General features: G+C 47.0%; 2 protein-coding genes across 5 annotated transcripts; both read left to right on the plus strand.

Annotated features, from left to right (window-relative positions):
• Positions 1–90: 90 nt before the first annotated feature.
• zer1 (zyg-11 related, cell cycle regulator) lies at positions 91–15,995 on the plus strand. Of its 4 annotated transcripts, none has more exons than XM_088615416.1 (16): positions 91–249; positions 1,301–1,652; positions 2,476–2,626; positions 3,434–3,873; positions 4,390–4,575; positions 5,229–5,343; positions 5,788–5,934; positions 7,037–7,210; positions 7,576–7,791; positions 8,813–8,854; positions 9,636–9,755; positions 10,579–10,694; positions 11,193–11,381; positions 11,671–11,768; positions 12,397–12,499; positions 13,099–15,995. In XM_088615416.1, the coding sequence occupies exons 1-16, from the start codon at positions 111–113 to the stop codon at positions 13,154–13,156; spliced, it is 2,646 nt and encodes an 881-aa protein (XP_088471542.1). In that variant the 5' UTR covers positions 91–110; the 3' UTR covers positions 13,157–15,995. The 4 variants fall into 4 exon arrangements, with proteins under 4 accessions (XP_088471542.1, XP_088471543.1, XP_088471544.1 ...); XM_088615417.1 differs by having other exon boundaries at positions 110–249; positions 1,285–1,652; XM_088615418.1 differs by lacking the exon at positions 91–249 and adding an exon at positions 284–450 and having other exon boundaries at positions 1,285–1,652.
• Positions 15,996–18,589: 2,594 nt separating this feature from the next.
• ptges2 (prostaglandin E synthase 2) lies at positions 18,590–23,551 on the plus strand. Its single transcript, XM_088614776.1, has 7 exons — positions 18,590–18,888; positions 19,108–19,302; positions 20,071–20,126; positions 20,227–20,379; positions 21,049–21,249; positions 21,452–21,569; positions 22,048–23,551. The coding sequence occupies exons 1-7, from the start codon at positions 18,634–18,636 to the stop codon at positions 22,174–22,176; spliced, it is 1,107 nt and encodes a 368-aa protein (XP_088470902.1). The 5' UTR covers positions 18,590–18,633; the 3' UTR covers positions 22,177–23,551.
• Positions 23,552–23,810: the final 259 nt, after the last annotated feature.

Raw genomic sequence — 23,810 nt, forward strand, 5'->3', positions numbered from 1 at the left:
ATATAACTTATATTATAAGTGTAAGCAATTATTATAATTAAGAGGGGAATGGTGTTACTGTTAACGCGATTCTTTTCGGATTGATTCCGGAAGCAATTCCGTGGTCTGGAATGGTTGTCCCGGAAGTGAAGGCTGTTTTGTTGACAGCAGAGGAGAGCTGGAAAAAAAAACTCGAAACCAGAACAAAAACAATTAAATATCAAAATAAAAATAAATTAACGCAAGCATCCATTCCTGGTCCCCGTAAAGGTAAGAAGATGTCTAACAAAACGTGTTATTTTGTGGGGATGACAGATCTTGTACGACGAACCCCCGAAGCTTGTCTTTTTAGTACAATGCTTGAAGTAGCAGTGCATTGCTATGTAGATCTGTAATGTGTGGCGGATTGGCCGGGTTGGACGTCGTTGTTTTAAATATGCAGTGGTAGAAAATCGTCTTTTAACCCGTAAAGTAAGTCTCATTTCATTTTAATTTTTATAACGCATATCCCTCTTAACCTGTCAAATAGCATATTTAGAAAAAATAAACATCTCTGTTTAACGCATTGCTGCAAAGGAGTTATCTCTTAATTCGACCTTCCACTTTGGAAAAAAGACTACTACTGTACCTTTATTATGTAATAGTCGCGTATATCGATCTTATTACATTCGCCTGTACAGGTATTCGGTTCAAGAATCTTGCTCTGTTGATTATTTCCACGAAGAACGAACGTTTGTGGTTTGTTATGAGTACTGACTCCGGTGTCATTTTTTGTCGTGTTAGATTATGCTTGTTAAATATTCACAGCGATGACCTCGAGGTTTTTGAGATCTCCGTGTTGCTCTTGTGTCATCAGTTATTCTGCCTTTAACTGGAAAACACATTAACTAGAAATGTAATGTTTTTTGTGGTATTATTGGTGAACTCCCCGGTGTTATGTACAATTCGACATGATCTATCATAGGGTTTAATAACTGTACGTGACTTAACTAAAATGGTTATGCAATTGTTGTATATATTTGGCTATACACATAAACATAAATATACATATGTCTTTTAACGATCTTTAGCTCTTTTATTCACGACATAACAAATTTATTGGGTTTCATTCGCGTTGAGTTTTGGCAGAACATTTTGGCGACTCGCTTCGCAAGTCGTTCAACATGTAAGTGGCTAAAATTAGCTCGTTAACTCAATTCAGCTTTCCCACAGGATTTTGCTGACAATGAGTCTAAATTGGGGGGGGTTAGCCGTGTCTTTGAACAGTGATGATGGAATCGGCTGTTTTGCTTGAGCTGTTTTCAGTCTGTTTTGCCGGCAGGCTCCAGTAACCCATCACCGGCTCCCAGGAAGTCGCCCGCAGCCCACTTCCGGTTCTCCTCGCTCCACTCCAATGTCTCCGTGACTCTGCTCTGCCTCCCTCCCCCCCCCCTCTCTCTCCCCCCCCCCCCCTCCGGCCTGTTGCTTAAGCCCCAGTCTTCACCCTGCCGGCAGAGAGGTGCTGCCATGGCAACCAAAGCAGGGGACAACCCGGAGTCACTGATGGCTCTGTCCACTGAGTACTGCCTGCGGAACCTGAAGGGCACCCTGTGCTACCTGCTGGACAACAAGACACTCCGGCTGCATCCCGAGGTGTTCCTGCCCAGCGAGATCTGCGACAAGCTCGTCAACGCGTACGTGGGGGGGGACGGCTTCCAGAGTCGCAGGGCGGGCCCGGTCATTCCCCTGTCGTCCTGTCCAGCTGTGGCCTTAACCTGCAGCGGCTAACCCGTATCGACACGGGAGTGTTCGCTGAGGTCTAGTACTTGGAATAAAATGGAAATGTCATCTAGCCCCGGGAGTCTGGGTTCCAGACAGCTGGCTGGAGTGCACAAACACGCGACCGGCAGCAGGAGTAGGGGTGTGTTTGGCTCGTCTTGCCTGTGGGCTTTGAATCAATGATGGGTCCAAGGATCTCGTCGTGTTGCTGCTGGTTTTCCATAAAAGTGACACGTGTGTTTGATGCAGACTCCCAACCTGTTCATCCTAGAGGGGCACTTAAACTGGTGACGTCCGGTACAGTTAGCGATTTAAACCCAAGTTTTAAGTTTAAGTCTGTTAAGTTTTTAAGCTTAAGTTTTACATTTTTTTTCTGTTACCGTGTAGTAATTAGAAAATAGCAAAGTTTCCCAAGTGATTCTCCTGATGCAGACTCAATGTACTGTATACATCACGTAGCGCAAGAGGAAATGAAAATCCGAAGAGATTTCTTCCCCAAAATTGTGATTGCGCTAACTCTCAAAGCAGACAACAAGAAGTGGAAAAACAATGTTAAACAAATCAGTGCATAAGATTATAAAGAAAGATGACAGAAAGTGCTTTTGGGTCTGTTGTAATCGGGGGCTGGTGAATGAACACACATTTGTTACCAGCCTTGGGGCTTGTCTCAATATTGTCACCCCAGGGATGTTCAGTGTCAGCTGACAGCCTGTGTGATTCGTGGTGTTTGCCATGCAGGTATATGGAGCTGGTGCACACAGACAGTAACTTCGAGACGTACAAGAACTTCTTCCTGCTGTTCTCTGACCCACGCAGCACCAGACTGACCCGAGTCCAGCTGAGAGAGAACACAGTGCAGGACCAAGACTTGGAGGCCATTGGGAGACAGGTAGGGTCACAGTATGAAGGCAAAGCAATCTGCACTTTTGGGATTCTTATACACCCCAGAACTGTGAGCAGCTGGTCTTCTCGTGGGTTATACGCAGGGTGTTTCAGCAAATCTGCCAGCAGCTCAGGTTTGTATAGATTCATTCAGGCTACTGCTGCAGCTCCTTCACAGCTCTTTTTGAATGAACACTCTTTAATTTTCTTTTCTGCTTAATTTTAAGTGCAATAAGAGCAGCTATACATAGAAAAAGGCTGGCGGATTTATGTTTTTTTGTTGGATTACGAGTAGCTTATGGAGCTCATTCTCGGGGAAGAATGACTTTGACATCTCCCCTGTTTTAATGGCAGATGGGGCATTGTGGTAGTTCTGATTCTTGAGCTGCAATATGTTGAAATGGAATTAGGGCTATTTCACATAAAAAGTATAGTATTATTTTGGACCTCGTATGGTTGTCATGGTCAAATATACTCCAATACATTGTCTACAAATGAGCAGATTTAAGTACAAATGCAATTGTAGCATTTAGTAGTGGTTAACTATGAAAATATGTATCTGTATAGGTAGGACACTGTAGGACAGAGTGGAGACAAGGCTGGGCTGTCAATAGTTTTCATGCATTGCTGGTGGCCTCAGGGAAACAGGGCTTGATTTTAAAGCCATTTGAATTCAAGCAACATGAGGGAATGGGTGCAGTAAATCCGAGTTAATAGGTGTCTTGGTCATGTGGCAGAGATGTGCCTGCGGTCTGGAGAAGCACCTGGCTTTTTCCCAGCCCGCGCGCCGTATTAAAACCCCTTTCACCCCCAGGACTTGATCGAGCTCCACCTTACCAACTGCGAGAAGCTGACAGCCAGGAGCCTAAAGACTCTGGTCAACTTCCGCCAGACGCTGGTGTCCCTGAGCCTCTTCGGGTGCAGCAATATCTTCTACAAGGACGACAGCCCCCGGGGCTACGATGACACTGACCGCCTGGTCAACCCCATCCGCCAGGTGCTGGTGACGGACTTCACCTTCCGGGGCTTCAGCCGCCTGCGGCTGCTCAACCTGGGGGGGCTGACGGAGGAGGTGGACGTGGAGGCGCTGCTGCAGCCGCTGGCCTCGCTGACCTCCCTCGACCTGTCCTGCGTCCAGCTGCCCAAAGTGACATTCCTCACCCAGTGGAAGGACCGGCTGGCCTCCCTCGTGCTTTACAACGTGGACCTGTCGGAAGAGCACATGTTCACCGTGGTGCAGCTGGTCCACCTCCGGTGAGCGAGCCCCGGGGGGGGGGGAGTCGTGAGGCCGCTGGGGCTGTGGCCCCGAGAGATCACATCGTTCGTTTCATTGTTTGGAGCTTTTACTTCCATTGCCCCCATGAATCAGAACAGCGACAGGTTTCCACATGGTCGTGACAAAGCTGAGAAGGTTCTCCGTTTGACGCTCCTGATCATCTGCTGGTTTACACATTTTTAATATCACACTTATAACAGTTAACGTGGGTGAGGACACTGGGCACTGGGACAGTTATTTGTTCCAATTTTACATTTCACTCGGCATAGAAATTTGCTCCTAACCTGGTATTACTCTTTGAGACGTGGTTGAATCTCTATTGCGTCATGCAAATGGATCAGTGTGGGGAGGGGAAGAGCAACTCTTCGTGTTTCACTGCCTAAACCCAAAGAAATGATACCTGTAACCATCAGACTGAGGTTTAGCAGGTGCAGCAGCTGTGTTTGAGTCTCAAGTCTTAGTGCTGGCCCCTCCCGGCCCTGTCTCTTCCTCAGGCACCTGGACGTCTCCCGTGACCGGCAGCGCGACCGGCAGGGAGGCTACAAGTTCAAGCTGACCGGGAAGGTCCTGACCATAATCGTACAGCGTCTGGTCAACCTGGTCTCGCTGGACATCTCGGGCCACGTCATGCAGGACAACTGTGCCGTTCCTCATTCCGAGGAAGCTATGGGGCGTCCCAGGTGGGTGATCCCGTCTCCGACTCGAGGGGTGCAGCTGGGAGGCCCGTCTCGTTTTTTAGTAACTGAGCGCGCGGAATAGCGGAGTCCGCGGGTCTGGGGGCGCGTTGGTGAAATTTGTTTTATCTGCTCGGAGTTGCCGGCATGGGCAGAGGCAAATCCGGCGGATCGAATGTAGGTTTCTTTTTTGAAGAAGTGGCAAGAGCCTTTCGTAATGGTTACAGCACAAAGTGTCTGAAAACCTGGATTCTCACGTGAGACTCATTTCTAAAGTGAGAGAATCGGTGGTGCCCCGTGCAGACGGAGTGAAAACTGGCCTTGGTGCGGGCCGCCGCCCACAGTACTAGCAAGGAGAGAGGCCTTAGAGGTCTAGGCTGGGCAGTGTGCTAACTGGGGTCCCACAGGGGTCAGTGTCGGGATCGCTGCTCTTCCTCATAGATGGTGATGATATACAATGTGTCTGTAGCAAATTAGTCGGACTTACTACAGGCCTCGGGATTCTGAATGGCATTTGTGAATATCTTGTTCAGTAAGGCTGTTTGTCCTTGAATGTGGCGCCGTGGAGCCCGGGCAGCGGCAGCACTGAGATTTAAAGAGTCCTGCCAGTTCCACCCGTGCCCCCGGGCGTGCGCTTGACCGGGCTGTTGCTCTTTCAGCATCGAGCCGTCCAAGAGCAGTATCTACCCGCTGCGGGAGCTGAAGAGACCTCTGCAGTTCCTGGGCCTGCTGGACACCACTCTCTGCAACCTGACGCACATTCCAGCCTATAAGGTACTGCGGGATCCGGCTCCTCATCTTTCTGACTCTTTCACGGTGGATTTCACTTGGTAGCGTATGAGGCTCTTCGATATGTTCTTATTAAAGGCACTGGAAGAAAATAAAATGATTATCAAGTAGTTCGGGTGGGGAGCTGCGTCAGCAGGCGCAGGCTGCAAAGGCACAAGTAAAAGGTTTATTCCTGGCTGAAAAGAGAAGAAAGAAGTTGCTTACACCCGAAGAAGGCTCCACAGCCGAAACGTTGTTTTCTTTCTTCTCTTTTCAGCAAGAAATCATTATTAGTACTTTCTTTTCAAGATTTCAAATAGCTGAATCAAATCCCTTGGTTCCAGCTAAAAACGTCACTTCCCTTCATCTGCAAGAGGAAGAGATTCCCTTCAGGAAGGGGTGTGAGTTATAGCCTGTTGGTACAGCAGTTGGCCTTTCTTGGTTTCTCAGGTCACTGGTGCGAAAAACGAAGACCAGATTCTCAACGCTATTGAGGCCTACACAGAATACCGGCCGGAGGTGGCGTCGCGAGCGATCAACCATCTCTTCGACATCGCCAGGATACAGCACTGCAGCCAGCTACTCAGGGCACTCCAGGTGAACGTCCAGGCCCATCTCGTAGTCATCCCTAGGGAGGGGTTGGGGCCCAAGGCAAATCCCAGTGAGCAAGGCCTCTCCCCCTGCAACACAACCGCTCCATCACCTCCCTTAGGGTGCACTGATGCATCCAGCGTTGTGCAGGCTACAGTGCACGCAATGTGCACGTTTAATAACATAATCACAGGTTGCTACAGTGAGACTAAGCAAAAAGAAGACGTAATTGCCTAATAATGCAATTAAGACTTTTAAAGTAAGATTCAGATAAGATTTTAACAGATTTCAGTTAAGCTTTTTTTTGTTAATCGCCTGAAATCAAGGGTGGTCGTGATGTCCAGAGAGTTTCTGGAAAAAAAAGAGGTAAAATTTAGATTTTACGCTGATAAGCCAGCATCTTTACATACACATGTTTATTACTGAATATGTGGTGTCCCCTCCGTCAGATCTGTTCTGTTTAACCTGCCATTTAAATGTTTTTAAACATATTTCACAGAGGCAGGCATTGCAACACAAACAACAGCAAAATTGCGATGTATTTAATCTTCGTTCAGTAGCAATGCAAACAAAAGACTAGTGTGTCCCAGTTTAACAGGTTTGGGCTTCCTGGTGCGATTCTCTAGTGTAAATATTTTATATCAATAATGCCGTTTTAGATGTCTAAGTAATCAGTCCAAGAATTGACATCATAGTTTTCTGTTGTTTACTTAATATCCCAGCACTAACATATTCATCCCCTGAAAACGTTTGAGTAGGGCACTGCGCCAGCAAGCACAGGCTGCAAAGGAACAGGTAAAAGTTTATTCCCGGCTGAAAGATAAAGAAAAGAAACCCAGCGTTTCAGTTGTGGATCCTTCTTCACACGCCTGAAGGGGGCTCCGCAGACAAAACACTGTGTTTCTGTCCTGTACCTTTCATCATGGAAGGAACCTCTGCCTGTTCCTTATTTTCCTTCCCGTACACGTTAGTGGTCCGCCCTGCCAACAAAGCGTTTCTTCCCAAAAAAACCTGGCGAGGAGCACAGGGTGACTCTTCACATGGCTCCAGTAACCCCAGAGAAAAGGAAGGGAAGTCTCAGGCCTCTCGCCCCCTTGTGTCCCCGCAGCTGGTGATCTCCGCCCTCAGGTGTCACAAGTACGACAAGAGCATCCAGGTGACGGGCAGCGCCGCGCTGTTCTACCTGACCAACACCGAGTACCGCATGGACCAGAGCGTCCGGCTGCGCCGCCAGGTCATCCAGGTAGTGCTCAACGGCATGGAGCACTACCAGGAGGTGACGGTAAGCGGAGGGCTGCGCTGTCTGTGTGACAGCACGATGATGCAGGTGTTGGCGTCGCTGCCTCGCAGCGCTGGGGTCCTGGGTTCAGTTCCTGGGGTGCGGTCTGCGTGGAGTTTGTATGTTCTCCCTGCGTTTGGATAAATCTTAAATGATCAAAATATCAATCAAACTAAATGAAACAGCAAATGTCTTTATTTCAGATGAGAGGTACTTAAAGGCATTTTTCTGTGACCTGGAAGAGTCAGGACAACCAGGGAAGGGCTGGCTGTGTTCACGTGCGGATGTGGAGATGTGCAGAGAGGGTGGCAGCCATGCCGCCCGGGATAGCGCTCAGCGCACGTGTGCTTTGTCTCCCCCTGGTGCAGGTGCAGAGGAACTGCTGCCTGACGCTCTGCAACTTCAGCATCCCGGAAGAGCTGGAGTTCCAGTATCGCCGCGTCAACCAGCTGCTGCTCAAGATCCTCAACTCCTCGCGGGACGACGAGTCCATCCAGCGCATCGCCGTGCACCTCTGCAACGCGCTGGTCTGCCAGGTCGACAACGACCACAAGGAGGCTGTGGGCAAGATGGGCTTCGTCACGGTAATGCCCCGCGACCGCAGCCCAGGAGCTGGACTGTAAAACCACTCCGTTCCCTTATTTCTGTTGATCACCTGGTGCTGTTTGTGTCTCCCGTATCATGTCATCGGAGAGGGCAGACAATTAATACACCATAGCTTTCTGGGTAACGTAGTTCAGACAGAAAATCCTCCTTTATCAAGCAATAAAATAAGTAGTAAGGAACAAGATTTCATGCTGGAGAGGCAAAAGAAAAAAATAACACAGTTTTGGGGCTATAAGGGAAGAAGTAAAGGTTTATTCCGTGCTGAAAAGAGAAGTAAAGAAACACAATGTTTTGCCTACGGAGCCTTCTTTACATTTTTCTCTTCTTACTTTTCTTCCAGGAATAAATACTGTATCTGCTTGTTTCATTTTAGCTTGCATGTTGACACAGCTCATCAAATAGTCGTCAAAAGGTCGTGTCAATAAGCAGCTCTGTTCTAAGACTCCCTTTGGTGTATAACCTAGCCCAAAGAAAACGTATTTATCTAATGCAACCACACTCTAACCTCTGACCAGTTCTTATTATTACAACTTTCTTCATTCTAAAGGATTGGTCTCTGAAATCTGATAAAGTAAGCAAACTGCACAAGGTATTAATACCATGCAGAAAGTGAATATTCAGCATTAATACTTTAAATTAAGCAGTTTGAGCAAACAAGCCCAGAATTAACCTGCGGTGGAGCAGAATATATGGTCCTGCAATTTGAGCTCCTCTTCCTTTACACCATAGTCATCATGCAAATGTTACAGAAAGGAAAGATAAAGAAAAAGGTTTTAAATGACAGATTCCAAAGACCTTTTTCCATGTTTGGTAAACCTCCTTTGTTCTTTTTTTGAGTTAACTTGCTTTGATTACACAACAATCCTAAATAAACTTTCCAGTGAGCGGTATTTTGGTATCTGACTTGATTGTGAGCTGCTGTACGCAGTATACTTATTTTCACTATAAACCAGGAACCTCGATTTTAGTGCCCAACTAGTTCCTTATCTCTCTTCACAGACAATGTTGCAACTGATTCAGCGAAAACTCTGCGACAAGATGGTGAGTGTTCCTTCTGTCCTTCTATTTTGGCCAGATCTCCGTTAGTAACATTATTAATAATATCAATAATAAATATTAATATACTGACTTTAAGTCTGTCTTTCTATTAAATGAGCTTTATCGGGAATGTTTTTAAAGCTAAGGCTAAGTAACACATTTTTTTTTCAAATGACTGCACAGCTTTCTAAGGCCAAATTGCAAACAAAAAAGCAATAGGTAATTCCCTTTCCTGTGACTGATGTAAAGCTCTCAGTTTGATAGTATTAACAAAATACACAGATCAATCAAAGAAATTCCTGTATCTTGTGGCCGCACATATAGACAAATAACATGTTAAATGTTTGTTTCTAAGTAATAACTAGGCCTAGGGTAATTCTTTGCCTAAAGTTTTGAGAATTGAGCGCCGATTCATGGAGGAAAGAAACTTCAGTGATTATCGCAGAAAAACAAAATGTACTGTTCCTGAGTATCATGTCCCTGTTTCCTATTGTTATTATACTGTTAACCTAAAGCAGAAACTTTATTTAATCTTTAGTTATCACCTGTTAAGTTTATAACAGATTCTTTAAACCCAGTCCTTCACAGTTACAACCTTGGTTCTTCCCTGGAAAGTTGTTGGCATTTGTGCCGGAGACGTGGACAAATCCTGGCTTTCCGGATTTCACTTGGCTGTGTCCTGGGGCTTTATGGGAGGCAGGAGCCACTTTCTCTGAGGTTGCCAGTGCTGGCCGCCCCCGTGTCTCTCTGCTCTCTGAGCGTCTGACTGTCTGCCCTCCCTCAGTGCGACCAGGTGATGGAGTTCTCATGGAGCGCGCTCTGGAACATCACCGACGAGACGCCGGACAACTGCGAGATGTTCCTCAACTGCAGCGGCATGAAGCTCTTCCTGGAGTGCCTGGAAGTGAGACACAGCGACGCCTGTTTCGTTGGCCCGCCTCTCGCCGCCCACAGAATGGAAAAGCATGAGAACAAACATAGACAGCAGACAAATGGACATTCTGACTTCAAAATGAGACGTACTCAACCTAAGCAGTTAGTGGGGATGGAGGATTATTGGTCAAGAGTCTTAATTTTCAAATTGACATGGTGATTTAGAGAATAATATATTTGCAGTAGGTACTCCAGGGGTTTAACCATTCCCAGTGCTGGTACATATCACAGGCTGAGCCCTAGACATGGGGATTTCAAGCAGGGTTCTTGTCTCTAGCCAGCTGTGAGCGGGATTCATCATGTGGCAGGTGCACAATGGGCTCAACAAGGCCTCTGCCAGGGTAGAGTGGGCATTGGTTGACTTTTGGTTTGTCCAGTTAGCAAGTCCTGCAACTTGCCAGGCACGGCAGGGACAATCAGTCAGAGACACTCCTCCACCGGGCACTAACTCTCCAGTAGTGCACCGTTGAGGTCACAGCATGAGCAGGTACGAGTGTTTCTGACAGGCAGCCTGTCGGAGGAGACTGGCTGCCGAACCCGTTGCTCCAATTTCGGAGCAAGGCAAATAGCATTAACATAGATGAAGTACCAGGTGCCCAAGAAATTGACTTTCCATCAAATAAATGTGCTTAATAAGGCAGGCAAACCGATATTCTATCATGGATCCCTGCCCTCCAGAATCTGCCAGGCCTCTGAATTCCGCGTCCATATTTACGCTGTTTGTCTGTGTACGTGTTGCACACACATGCTTGTGCAGTCCAGACGCCGCGGTAAGTTTACCTCCCGTTCCGCAGGCCTTCCCTGACAAGCAGGAGCTTCACAGGAACATGCTGGGGCTGCTGGGCAACGTGGCGGAGGTGCAGGCGCTCAGGCCCCAGCTGCTGACACCGCAGTTCATCACAGTGTTCAGGTGAGCGAAGCCGGCAGGCCCCTCGAGCGCGACCCACACGACCGCCGCCAGCGGCGGGCATCGCCAGTGCGTTAAAAACGTCAGCCGGTGTTTCTCTGTCACATCGGAAGGCTTTTTACATCTTTTCCCCGCCTTATCTTTAATCCACCAGCACGCTGTCCAGTTTCAGTCCTCGCGCGTCTAGGATGTTTTACAGCGAGATTAATGACCATTGAATCAAAACTGCGGAGTCGTGGCGAGAAGAAAGTCGGACTCCAGGAGTTTCCCAGCTCAAGCCCCCTGTTTTGACACTAACTTTGCACGTCGCTGCGTTTTCTCCTGCAGAGATATTAGACCAAGGATCGGCCTTTCTGAGTGATTCCGTGTTATTGTAAGTCACCTTTGAGCAAAGTGCCTGGTACTGGTTGGATCAATATCCTGAGTGTTAGCGGGGCGGCTTTAGAGCCCTGTCCAGAATTGTGGTCCGCTGCCCACCGGTCTGCCTCTCTGTGCCCACAGTGACCTGCTGAACAGCAAGGCGGATGGGATCGAGGTGTCGTACAACGCCTGCGGCGTCCTGTCCCACATCATGTTCGATGGGCCTGAGGTTTGGACCATGGAGGAGCCCCTCCGAGACGAGGTGATGGAGCGAATGTGGAGCGCCATCCAGAGCTGGGACGTCAACTCTCGCAGGAATATCAACTACAGGTAGCAGGGAACCGATCCCGTCCACCCAAGTCTGGGGCCAGCAGCATGGCAGGGAGCTTGGAATTTGAAACCCCGTTTCACAAACCTGTTAGCTGGCTCTTGTTAAAAGGCTCAATGCCAAGTTTAATACTGTTATTGTTTCACTGTCTTTCACTTTGCCGTTGTGTCAGCCATGAAGGGCCTGTTCTGGCGTTATGCACTAGGTCTTGATGTAGAGTGGATTGCACGTAGCAGAGCTCCTCTCGGTGTGGCGTGTGGCTCCACTGAGGCCTCCTGCTTCTCTTCCCAGGTCTTTCGAACCGATTCTGCGCCTCCTGCCCCAGAGCATCGCTCCCGTCAGCCAGCACTGGGCCACCTGGGCGCTGTACAACCTCGTCTCCGTCTACCGTGAGTCCCGTCCCAGCGGGGAGACGCCCAGCTTCTCCTCGGACTGCTTCGGATCTTCCACCTCGGGGAGGGCCCTTATTTAGACCGGGCGTCTAAATGGGAAGGAGTCACCCTCTAAACCGGTCTGGCTGGCACTGGATCAGTGGGCATGTGGAGTGGGGGCCAGGACGATGACATAAGCTTTGACTGTGTGATTTACAGACAAAGCCGTTAGCTGGCTCCTGTTAATCACGCTAAAAAGCAACTCCTGGCATGCAGCCATTTCATTTCTCTATTCTCACAGTGCATTACCAAATTTGGATTTTTGACTGTTGCGGTAGCCATTTGTTGGTGATGACAAATAGCTCTGTTCCAGTGTATACTTGATGTCCCCTGTGTTTTGAGCTTACACATACAATATGACGTCACTGGAGCAAACAGCTGCAGTAAGACACTGCATGAATCCTGATGACCAGATACTAGTGTTATATAATCTGGCCTGAGGTGGATTACCCTGTGAAATTGAGCACTTATTTTTAATTATTATTGAGTAAGACGCCTTTAACAAGTTGACGAAGAAACGTTTAACCCTTAAACCCGTAAAAACAGCTGGTGCCCTGTATTGACCCGGTTCCCTCTGTCTCTGCAGCAAGCAAGTACTGCCCCTTGCTGATCAAGGAGGGGGGCATTGACCTCCTGCAGCAGGTTCTGGACCTGGACAGTGCCCAGGAGGAGACCAAGGACATGGCTCGGTAAGATCGCACCTCTCCGCAGTCGCAGGGCTTGTGCAAGCACTAGCAGAAGCCAGCCGGGAAACGGCTTGGATTCTGTTTATTGGGCTGTTAGCTCAGTGAAGACTCTTACTCGCAGGGCAGGATAAGCCCTGTGCTGCAGGTGTCGCAGGTCCGAGCCAGTGGGCTGGATGTCACCGGCAGCAGGGCGGTCAGCAGGTGGTCGTTTGGGCTTTTCGGTGGGCGGCTCAGTGCGTACCCGTGTTGTCCTGCGACGGACCCACCTTGCGCCTGTTGCTTGCCGGGACAGACTCCAGATCCCCTGCGACCAGAACTGGAAGCGGTGGGGGAGAAAGCAGCAGGGTGGGGGAATGGCTCTGATAACTGGGTGTTGAAGACCAGTCCTCACCCACCCTGTGCACTCCTGGAGTTGTGCCTGTACGCTGCGCCTTTTAAGCGTTTGAAAGTTCCAGTTGGTCGGTTTGAAAAAATAAAATAGTGAGCCCGCATTTGGGGACTGTGGTCGGTGTCAGAAGTGTCATAGGCCACCGCAGGCCATGTAGTAAAGTCACCAGCATCGGCAGGGTCCTGTAACAATTCCCCGTTCTGGTGCTTTCCAGGAAAGTCATGGAGCACTGTGGCAACTTCAAAGAAGACCCCATGGACACTACAAGGTAAACAGGAACGTGGCAACGAGAGCACGGCGCCGGAAAAGGATCAGTCCGGCAGACAAAAGAAGAAGACTTTTTTTCTCCTCATCCACATTCTGTGTCTGCCTTGATTTACTGTAACTACAGGGGAGCTGAGGAACTTCTGATTTCTCTGCCGTGTTTCCAGAAGGAACCTGAAGTGTGAGACACCAGCAGGAGAGGTGTGATGCACGGGGGTGTGGTGTTTTAGTCATTTCCTTTTTTGTGTTGCACATGGTTAAACTTTACTTGTACAAGTGATGAGGTTGTATTTTTTTTTCTGTTTCCAGTTGGTTTTTCTTTGTTTTTATAAAGAAAAAAATGTGGGAGTTGTTTATTACTTTTACTGTAAAAATAAGGAAAAAAAAAGATGTGCTTCCACTGTTTCCCCTCCTGGTCCTGAGGTCTTTGGTACATGACCACAATATAAGCTCTGCTCTTGAAGAACAGTCTTTTTGGAGAATCCCAGAGACGCTCTGAACTCATGTTCTTTGAATCTTAGCGTTTCTCCTTCGAACAGGAATGGTCATTTCTGCCATGAAGGCTCAGTGCAGCATGAACTGCAGCTCTTACGATGGATTTTGTGTATCAGGAAAATCCTGGACTGAGTTCTGACCTGCAAATTTGTCTTTTTAGACGTGCATGTTATGTGCATTCATTCATTTCTTCCTCCTGGTGTGGATTGGGAGTAGGTTGAAAGCAGCTCAGATTGATATAATGTCTTCCCAGTCATTCGAAAGAGCTTGTCCTACATGAGGAAGATATTCAGTTGTGATGTACAGAATTGTTCTTTTTTGACATAGTTATAAGCACTCCTACAGTTATCTCCTACAAAAGTAGAATTGTCCTTTCTTGTAAAGATAGCATATCTTACTCCTGATGAAATGATTCAGGCCACCACAATGGCGTATTAAATCTATATAGAGACTCTGGAAGTGTTTTGTGAACACATTTGCTCATCGCACTTTTGTAATTGAAGATTTTACAGCTGATTTCTGTTTTTTTTTAATAATAGTGTATTTATATGCGGAAAGTGAAATAGGAATTCTATTACTGTTTTAAACAAAAGTAAGAGTGGATTTTCAAAAATCTGTATCTTGAGATCTTGGTCTCTTGGAGCTTCATTTTTTTTTTTTTGCAAACCACCTTGATGAGATTACACTGCAGTTATCTAATCCTACACCAAGGGCATCAAGCACACAGGGGATGAGTCCCGGTCCCCGAGGATCGTAGTCTAACTGTTACCACTTTATATGCTTAATTGAATTGAAAATGATTTCGTAAGGGCGGCACGGTAGCTCAGCGCTTAGCCTTGCTGTCTTGTACCACTGGGGCTCCAGTGGGGTACTGTCTGTGGGTTTCCCCTGGGTTCTCCAGTTTCTTCCCACAGTCCACAAAAAGTCCTGGTAGGTTAATTGGCTTCTGGGAGAAGTGTGTGTGAAGGCCTGGCGTCCCCTCCAGGGGGTACCCTGCCTTGCGCCTGTTGTTTGCTGGAATAGGCTCCAGCTCCCCTGTGACCCTGGATTGGAAGAAGCAGTATGAATTTGGGATTATTTTGTGGCTTGAAGATGTGAAAAGTGATGTGCAGGTGTTAAGATGGAGGTGGGTGGTTTAAAGAGACTTGCGACGTCTGCAAGGCCGGGGCTCTCCAGGGCTCGGGCTGGCCTCCGCAGATGCAGCATTAGATTCATCTACTCTTTGAAAATGATCTGGTGTTGTGCGTTGCCTCGATTTACAGCTGCTTCCAGTTTAGAGCTGATTTGAAAATGGCTAAAACCAGTCATTTGACTGTAGCATCTCAACAGAGAAGTTCTAAAAACCTTGTGCTTCAAGCTCACTTTAAATTTTACTGTTCTCCATAGCTATTACCCAGCAGGGAGTGAGGGCTGGGATGAGTTCCGATACTACAGTATGTGTGGAACTGCTGAACCCATGTGCATTTCCCGGGATACCTACATGGCTCTTCCTAGTTATAGGGTGGAAAAGGTGTTTTACGATACAGCTTATGGAGAATTCACTCAGTCTTGTGCCCTTAACTAAAGATGGAAATATTGGAAACATGTTTAATGAGCTTAAAAACAAAGCTTATTTCAATGCCCCCTGGTGTAACAGTGTCTGATTCTGGTTGCAGCACGGCTCCGCAGGGGATACAGAGGGACTGATGAGGACGTCTGGGTGGCCAGACAGATAAAAATCAGAGTTTTCCACTAGATTTTTTTCAAAGGCATGTGGATGAGAAGAAAAATCTCCCCCCCCCCTCACCCCCCAAAAAAAAGTTGCAGCCCAATCAGGCAAGAACATAGATGAAAAATGCCAGGACACTAAAAGCACGAGCAATAGAACTGAAAGGGTGTGGATTATCTAGTCTGTTTTTTCTCCATCAGAAACTGGGACAGATTGCACTTTGAATTGCGTTTCTCTGCACCTGGTCTATTGCGCATTGGTAGTGCATCCAAGAGTATCCAGGTAAATGTTTCCCGAACAAGAAAAAATACCTGAACTTTCACTCTGTTATGCTGGGTGTTGACAGTAACAAAAACTAAATAGTTGTACAAGGTATAAAGTGAATATGACTGCATTTCTGTTCACTTAAATTGCTATTATTTGGGGTACCTGAAAAAATGTTATTACATTAACAAATTATTTTTCCATGTGTTACACACTTTGGGGAAATATTGCACAGACTAGTTACTGGGTGTGGGTGATTTCTTTATGATCTCTGTTGGTTCGTTCGCAATATCATAACTGACGTTTAGTCTCATTTGCCATGCCTTCATGTACCAGTTTACATCGATGAAATAAATGTCTTGGAAAAACTGACCAGAAAACTGAATGTTAATCCCATATTTCCTCTGTCAGTTATCAGCTATTCCATGCATCAGACGTTTCTTAAGTATTGAGGGGCTTTTGTGTTTTCTTTACTTTATAGCAAATGCACCTAATTTTAAACAAAGGTAGTAATTTCAGAGAGGGAAAAGGCCCTATAAATAGCCCCCCTAAACACCCCTTACTTTAATTAGTGGAGCACTTTCTCACTCCTTATCTGGATCTGCTTTGTAGAAGGGCCTCATGTAACCAAGCTGTTGAAGCAGTGGATCCCCTCGATGTCTAAAGTGTTCTGGGATCCTCTGCAAACGCAAGCAATGATTATTCGTTTTTGGTATGAACATGGCTAGTGGTGATCAGGATGAGATCTGGTGTAATAACTGGTTTTAAAGCGTCACAGCAATGGTTAAATCAAAATTCAGTCTTTCTCTCTCTACTGATCCGCCCTTCTTCAGCTACAAATTAAGTCATGGTGGTTAAGGTACAACAGCGATGCGCTGAATCGGAGGAAGGACTTCTTGAACTTGGGACTGAAACGTGCCCCGCTTCAGTTTCCAAGATGAAATGAGTGAATGCCCGGGATCTCACCAGAAGGCCTGCAACTCGAAATCAGACTTCTAGTCTTAAAACAGCTGGATTATACAGGGCCACTTGAAAAACGTTCAGGAGTGTATAGTACTTCCACAATAAAATCAAGGCCTTTCCTTCCACTTTCTATTGGCATCATTTAAAGTCAGGTTGAAGGTTAAGTCCAAATATAGCGTCACCGCGAGTTCGGAGACTCGCATGGCGACGCCACATGGTGTCGGAAAACCAGGGGTGAATCCAAGTCAGTCCGTCGGCTGTGGCTCCAATTACATGTAATCCGTCCCATGAGCGCTTGGCGAAGCATCAGAGGGCGAAGATGTGTGTGGAGCAGGGAAGTGCTGGAATGCATTGATGGAATGGTCTGTCACATTTGTCGAGGTGATTTCTTACAGCAGAGAGTGCTCTAAGGTGTTGCGCTGTTGCTTACCAAATCTATTGGCCCGAGGGGTTGGGGAATGTATATGTTGTCCACTCATGGCAAGATATGTCTTCCTGGACGAGATGAACCATCAACACTTTTTAATGATTCAGGGTCAGCCTGGACCACACACAATTCCATATGAGCATTTTTTAAATGTATTTCTTATGCAGTAGTCAGTGGCGTTAGACTACTTTTTTTAAGGAAAAAAAAGAACCCTTTAATCTTCAATTGTAACGGGATAATGTTAACACATGTGAGAGAGGTAGGGGATTCGTGACAGTTTGTGACTCTGCAACATGGATATCTGTGCCCATCTTTCCACCCTTTTATTTAGGGATTTTTATTATCTTATTAGCTTTAGGAAAAAGCATAATATAATCAGTTAAAATGATTTTAGTAGCGAGAGCTTTCTGTACAAAACTGCTTGATCACAGTATTTTGATATCATATATCCATTTGAAGAAGAGTGTGTTTTCTGCTGATCCTGTAACATCTCACTTCCACTGAAATCCAAATACTGAAATGAAGATGAAAACCATGCACATCCAATCTTAATTTGTCCAGTTGGAGTCTGTGGTTTGATATTTGTATTTTTAAATAGAACTTTCTCAGATTTAAGAGGATTTTTTTTTCTCTTGAAACATCTGAGCTGGAAAGAAAAAAAACTGAGTAGCTGTTTTTACTTTTGATGTAAAAAATTGAATGTAAAAAGCACCATAATCCTTGAAAAAAATGATATGTTTGGGTTTCTGCTGCTTTAAATAAGAATGTTGCTTTTATTCTCAGTGCTTTGCTGTAACTGAATCAGTTAAAACTGGTTATAAAGAGATTTAAATGACTTGTGTGTAAGTGGTCTTGCATATTTCACATTGCTGAGCAGGGATCCTCAGTCCTGTTGTTAGTCTCAGCAAACTTTCTGTCCAGCTGGGTTCTTAATGACCTGATTCCACTCATTATTGGTTTAATTGAACCAATATAACATCTCCTTCTAGATCTTCAGGTGTTTCTGCTTAAAAGGAGTTCTTGAAAAACTGCAGTCACACCGGTAAAATATTAAATGTGAGTTAAAATCCTTTCACACCAATCAGAAATGTGCTTCGTATTTCCTTTAATTAATTCTGAACGCTCACAGCAACGTCAAAGGAATGTTTTATATTCTTTACTTAAGTTTAGGAAGTTTACCGTAATTGGCGAACATAGGAAATCTAGAGCAAAAATGTTGCACTTCGACTGGTTTTTAAGTATTACGCTCTTACATCTGTGTTAGAACAACCTATTTGCAATGACAGGAATCGTGCTTTCAGGTGAGCAGTCTGTGGCCTTAATCTCATGGACTGCCGGTTGTTGCACGCTCCTCCTAAATGGGCTGTTTCTACTCCCACTTGACATCGTACTTTGTTTTCTTGATCGTTTAAATGTGTTTTTCCACATGCCCCGCAACAGAAAAGCTCACACAGTGCGCCGCTCCTTAATTGCTACAAACGCCTAAGAACGATCATTCGCAGAAGACAGACTTGCACCCCCAGAAGACACGTGTCTCTCTCGGAGCGTGCTTCTGATTGGACAAGCCCACCTCCAATCGAGTTGCTTTATTTTCGAAGGGCATTGTGGGGCGGTTTATGTAAAACAAGATGGCAGCCTCCTGCATGAGGGTCCTGGGTCGGCCCGGAATCTCGCTGTTTTCTCGCGCTGCCCTGCCAGGACCCTGCAGAGCGTACGGAACCGGGGGCGCTGGGTTCCGGTCCAAGCTGTTCGGCGCTGCCCCGGTCCGAGGAGGCGGAGGCAGGGTGCTGGGATGTGCCTTCTTGCTCGGAGGTGGTTTGGGTTTGTACCACACGGTCAAGCTGTCCTTTCAGCACCAGTTTGCACAACAGCAGACAACGCGGGTAGGCTGCCAATCTGCCCTTTTTTTTTAAAGCGTTTCTCAAGCTTACTGGTGTATAAAACGAAGTTGTGTTTTTGTCGTTTTAAGGCAATAACAGCTCTCATTCGCACAAGTAAACAGAGCGTTACAAAGTAGACGCCGCTTAACTCCAGAACCCTGAATACTTCGCTCCTGTCTGAGATCCCAGCCCATCTCACAGTCGCCCTACTCCTTCCCTTAGGTGGAGAGCGGGAATCTACGCCTCACTCTGTACCAGTACAAGACCTGTCCGTTCTGCAGCAAGGTCCGAGCCTTCCTGGACTACTATGGGCTGCCTTATGAGGTTGTGGAGGTCAACCCTGTCCTGCGGAAAGAAATCAAGTTCTCGGAGTACAGGAAGGTGCCCATCGTGCTGGTGGACATGGGGGAGATTCTGGTGAGAACAGAACGAGTTTGGATAAAACTAGCAGGGGGTGTCTCTTGCTCTGGTGTTTCAGGATGGTTACTGAAACACCGATTTTAATGATTTTTTTTTATTGTTGTTCAGGCCCATTAAATGGGATTCTGCAAGGTAACAGGTCCTGTAGCCATAAAACTGGAACTGGATTGATTTCGACCAGATTAACACTGTGAGATTGTTTGGGTGTATAGATCTGATCGTTGGTGGGATTAGTGAAGAGCTGATGAGCATTACACAGTTACAACGCAAAGGCCTAAAGTGTTGAATCTCATCTCACTGAAGGTGCCGAATTTACACTTTTTTTAAGTCTTGGAGTTTAAGGTCAGCTCAACAATCTGTCTGGGTGAACACAGTCGTACAGTATTATGAACAAGCCTTACTGATTGATTTCTAGGGTAATTGTGTGTCCAGCGAAGAGTAAGAGTTTGGGCCCTTGCTTTTAAAGTGCCGTCTGCAGGAGTCCTGTTGCAGTCCCAGCCATATGACCCGTATTGCAGCTCCAGCTCCTTTAATTGTAGGTGTGCCTGGCCTTCAGAGGAGTCAGCCTACAAGCACCACCATTGATTTTAGAGTCGCTGATCCAGATCATGGTAGATAGTGTGGGTTCAATCCAAAAACCCCTCCAGTATTTATTAACCACTTATCTTTAAAATAAGACGTGCTCATCCTGAATAATGAAACCTGGTGCTTAGAATTGCATATCCTGAAGGAAGATGGTATAATACCTCTCTGTCTCTCTCTCAGCAACTCAACGACTCCTCTGTTATAATTAGCGCCTTGAAGACCTACATGATCTCCAGGTAAGACCGTGCAGATCCCTCTTCGCCCTGACTCGAGTGCTCCGAGAGTGGTGCCGGTCTCTTTCCTGACTCCTGACATCCCTCTCCCCGTCTGCGGCAGGGATAAGACGATGCAGCAGATCATCTCCTACTACCCGGAGATGCGATCCAAGAATGAGAAGGGGAAGGAGGTGGTGGAGTACAACAACAAGTACTGGGTCATGCTGACAGAGCAGGAGACTGTGCAAGTGTACCCAGTCAAGGACTCCAGGAAGTAGGTGTATCATGCTTTGCCCTGCTTTGTAATCTCTAGTAAGATGTATTCCACTCAAAGGACTTGACTCTTTTGCCATCAGATGTGACCACTGCTGTTCAGTGCCCATTTCCCATCGCAGTTTCAACCGAATGTAAATGTTATAACATGGTGCTTGCGGTGTATTTGCTGATGAGAGTAGGTATATCGGATCGGCACTTGTAGGCTGTTTTAGTTCAGATGCCAGTATAAAATAAAGGTGACTGATGGGCATTTTAAAGGTTCCACTCCAGGAGTTGGTAAATGTGATGGCTAATTCAGGCTAATCCTTAACTATTTGCTTGATAGGCAAGGTCGGGGACAATTAAAGGGGAATCTGTGTTTCTTTCCGTGGTGAAATATCTGCTGCACAGCCTGTACTCATTCACTCGTGCGGCTCTTTGCAGTGATGGCGAGAACAGGGTTCTGAACAACATGGCGATTTACAGTACTTCCACAAAGTCCACGATTTTGTGCTTAATTCTAAATCTGTAAAACGTTTCTGTGCTGTCAACAAATTATTTTTGTGACTGAGATTTAATAGGCGGTCTGAGAAAGGGGGACTGCAGACCCCCTTTTAAGTAACTGAAGTATCGCGTCCAGTGGAGTTGGCTGCGGCCCCCTAATTCCCACGGCTCTGCCCCCCCGCAGGGAGGAGATGAAGTGGCGTCGCTGGGCGGATGACCTGCTGGTCCACCTCATCTCGCCCAACGTGTACCGCACGCCCCGCGAGTCCCTGGCCTCCTTCGACTACATCGTGCGCGAGGGCAAGTTCGGCCCCCTCGAGGGCTTCTTCGCCAAGTACGTGGGCGCGGCCGCCATGTACGTCATCGGAAAGAGGCTGAAGAGCAGGTGGGCGGATCCTTGACTGCTGCTGCTGGGTCTCCTGGTGTCCAGTAGGACGCGCGTGTTCGCGTTATAACAGTGCTGTAGGCTGGGCTGCCCTCACTGCTGCCGAGGTTTTGGAGGTGCCTGCTCTCCGAGATCTGTTCTTTACCTGCGTCTTCACATCAGTTCACACTTGTCCCCCCCCTTTTAACCCTTTAATTCCCAGGCACAACCTACAAGACGATGTCAGGCAGGATCTGTACAAGGCGGTGAATGAGTGGGTGGCTGCCATTGGGAAGAAGAGGGAATTTATGGGTGGCGATCAGCCCAATCTGGCCGATCTGGTAAGGCTTCCATCTGCTGTAGAACCCACGCTGTTTCATTTGTTTGTTTTTTTTTTAATAAATGAAGATACTCGGACTTTGACTCTCATTGGTCAGAATTATCTTCCATTCGTAGTGCTTAATATCTTCCCGATTGCTGCTTTTCAATCGTGATGTATGCGTTATAAATTTTCCAAGGTCAATCTGAGGTTTATGAGCAGAATTTTTTTAAGTAAATTGGGGATTTCATTGTGCAAAATAGTTATAACTACAGGCTGTTTATGAATATGATCACGTGTTTTTTTTTTATGCTTCTGTGCAGCATTACAGAACTGCAGGGGTGGGGGTACCAAGTAATATTTGGCTATCAAGCCAGATCTCTCGACGTCCTTGAGCTCTGTGTGATCCGTGCCATGAGTGTCTGGCGCAGGCCTCTTCTCTCTGGAGTGTCGCTGCGCCATGCCAGAGGCTCATCCCTGCTCTTTCTCCCCGGCTGCAGGCCGTGTTTGGTGTCCTGCGGGTGATGGAGGGGCTGCAGGCGTTTGACGACATGATGAGCAACACCAAGGTGCGGGCCTGGTACCGGCGCATGGAGCTGGCCACCCAGCAGCACCTGGGCCGGCAGTGACGCCCTCCCCTGCCGGTTTCTAGGATAGAGGAGGGCGGAGCGGACTCCTTGCTCTGGGAACGCCAAGCGGGAGCTGCTCGGGAATACAGCGTTACCTCCTCTATTTTAAAAACTGCACTGGCGGGACGTCCGCCGCTTCTCCGGCGGACCTGGGACTTGGATCTGCACCGGGGACCACCCTTCTGGTTCCATGACAGCCCCTGAAAGCGCTTAAGGGTTTTCCTCTGATGTATCGTTGACGAGACGAGTGTGCGAGAAGCCAAACGGTTGAAGAGTTTTACTGATCCACCACACATTTAGGGACTTCACTATGCATTGTGATTTTTTTTTTCCAGGGTAAAAACACCCCCCTGCTTTGCTGTGCGTACAGTACTGCTTCTTCCTCCCCAGCACGGGGACCTGTAGACCTCTAGAGCCAGTAGCAGCCCCCAGTCCCCAGCACACTATCAATTCCCTTGGTCCCTTACTGAAATGCACCACTTTGCCCTGTCTCCTTGTGTGGTGTAATGGGAGGGAGAGTGGGGAAGGTCTACACGCCAGAGTTGTGCACTTGCTCTTCTCTAGCACTTTCAAAGAAATAAAACAATGTCGATTTTTATCAAGTGAGATGAGCATACTTCTTCTGGCAAAGGAATTGTACCCCAGTGGCTCCTGGGCTCTGTTTCAGTACAAAGGAGCACTTCAAGAGTGACAGGGAGAACTCGGTGATTTAAGAGTAACAGCTTAACACGCTCTTTTATGAAATGCAGGCCCGGTCTACCTCTGCTTTTCAGTTTTGAACAGGCTCAGGTTAAAGTACTGTAGTAGCAAACATGGGGGCTTGTGTTTTGTCAAATCCCGGAGTCTGTTGTGAGAGCTAGGGTGATGTACCACCCCTCACAAAGAAAAATGCAAGTTATTTCTTTATTCATATAACTGTCCCGTTCTCGTTGCTGCTGTGGGGGATAGGGACTGGTTGTAGTGATTTTTTTTTTGTGCAAATGCAATGCAGAGTTCCCAACTGCAAGTCGCCTGTCCATGCTTTCCAGGGGCCATGGATTAATCGAAAAGAAGGAGGGGCGAAGATTATTTTTCAGCTCCATACTTAGTAAATGATTCCTGGGGAACTTGTTAATTACGAGCTGTTCCATGGCTTACAACTGACCGTTAGCACAGCTAAAACTCTGTGCAGGTCCTGGTTGCCTACAGAGTCTTATGCATTTTTTCAGGGTGCTCAGCACACTAAGCTAGTGGAAGTGGGAGGCTGGAAGGTACTGAAAGACAATTCATGTGAAACAGTTGGTACAGAACTGCCTTAACCCTGTAACATTTCCGAAAGGAAATCTTAAAAATGACATTGCTGTGTAGAAGTGCTAAATAAAGCTGCTGAAACATTGTCTCTTGTTACCGTCTGTTGTAGTGCCTCAGCTTGAGCTACAGACCCTTCTGGTGGAGCTCCCAACTCGCGATTTGAACAGCTTCTTTCCTTTAATAGGATTTGCCCACATTATTTCCAGCACTTAACCCTGGGGGTACAGACTCAGCTCTCAGGGGTTGCTGTAAGGGAGAAGGTAGGAGGTTTCCCTCACTACCCAGACAGTTGGGAAAGTGCAGTCAGTGCATGCGACCACCAGAGAATTACAGACCGTGAATAA

This window comes from Lepisosteus platostomus, chromosome 21 (genome assembly GCF_059453375.1).
Source record: "Lepisosteus platostomus isolate fLepPlt1 chromosome 21, fLepPlt1.hap1, whole genome shotgun sequence".
Lineage (NCBI taxonomy): Eukaryota > Metazoa > Chordata > Actinopteri > Semionotiformes > Lepisosteidae > Lepisosteus > Lepisosteus platostomus.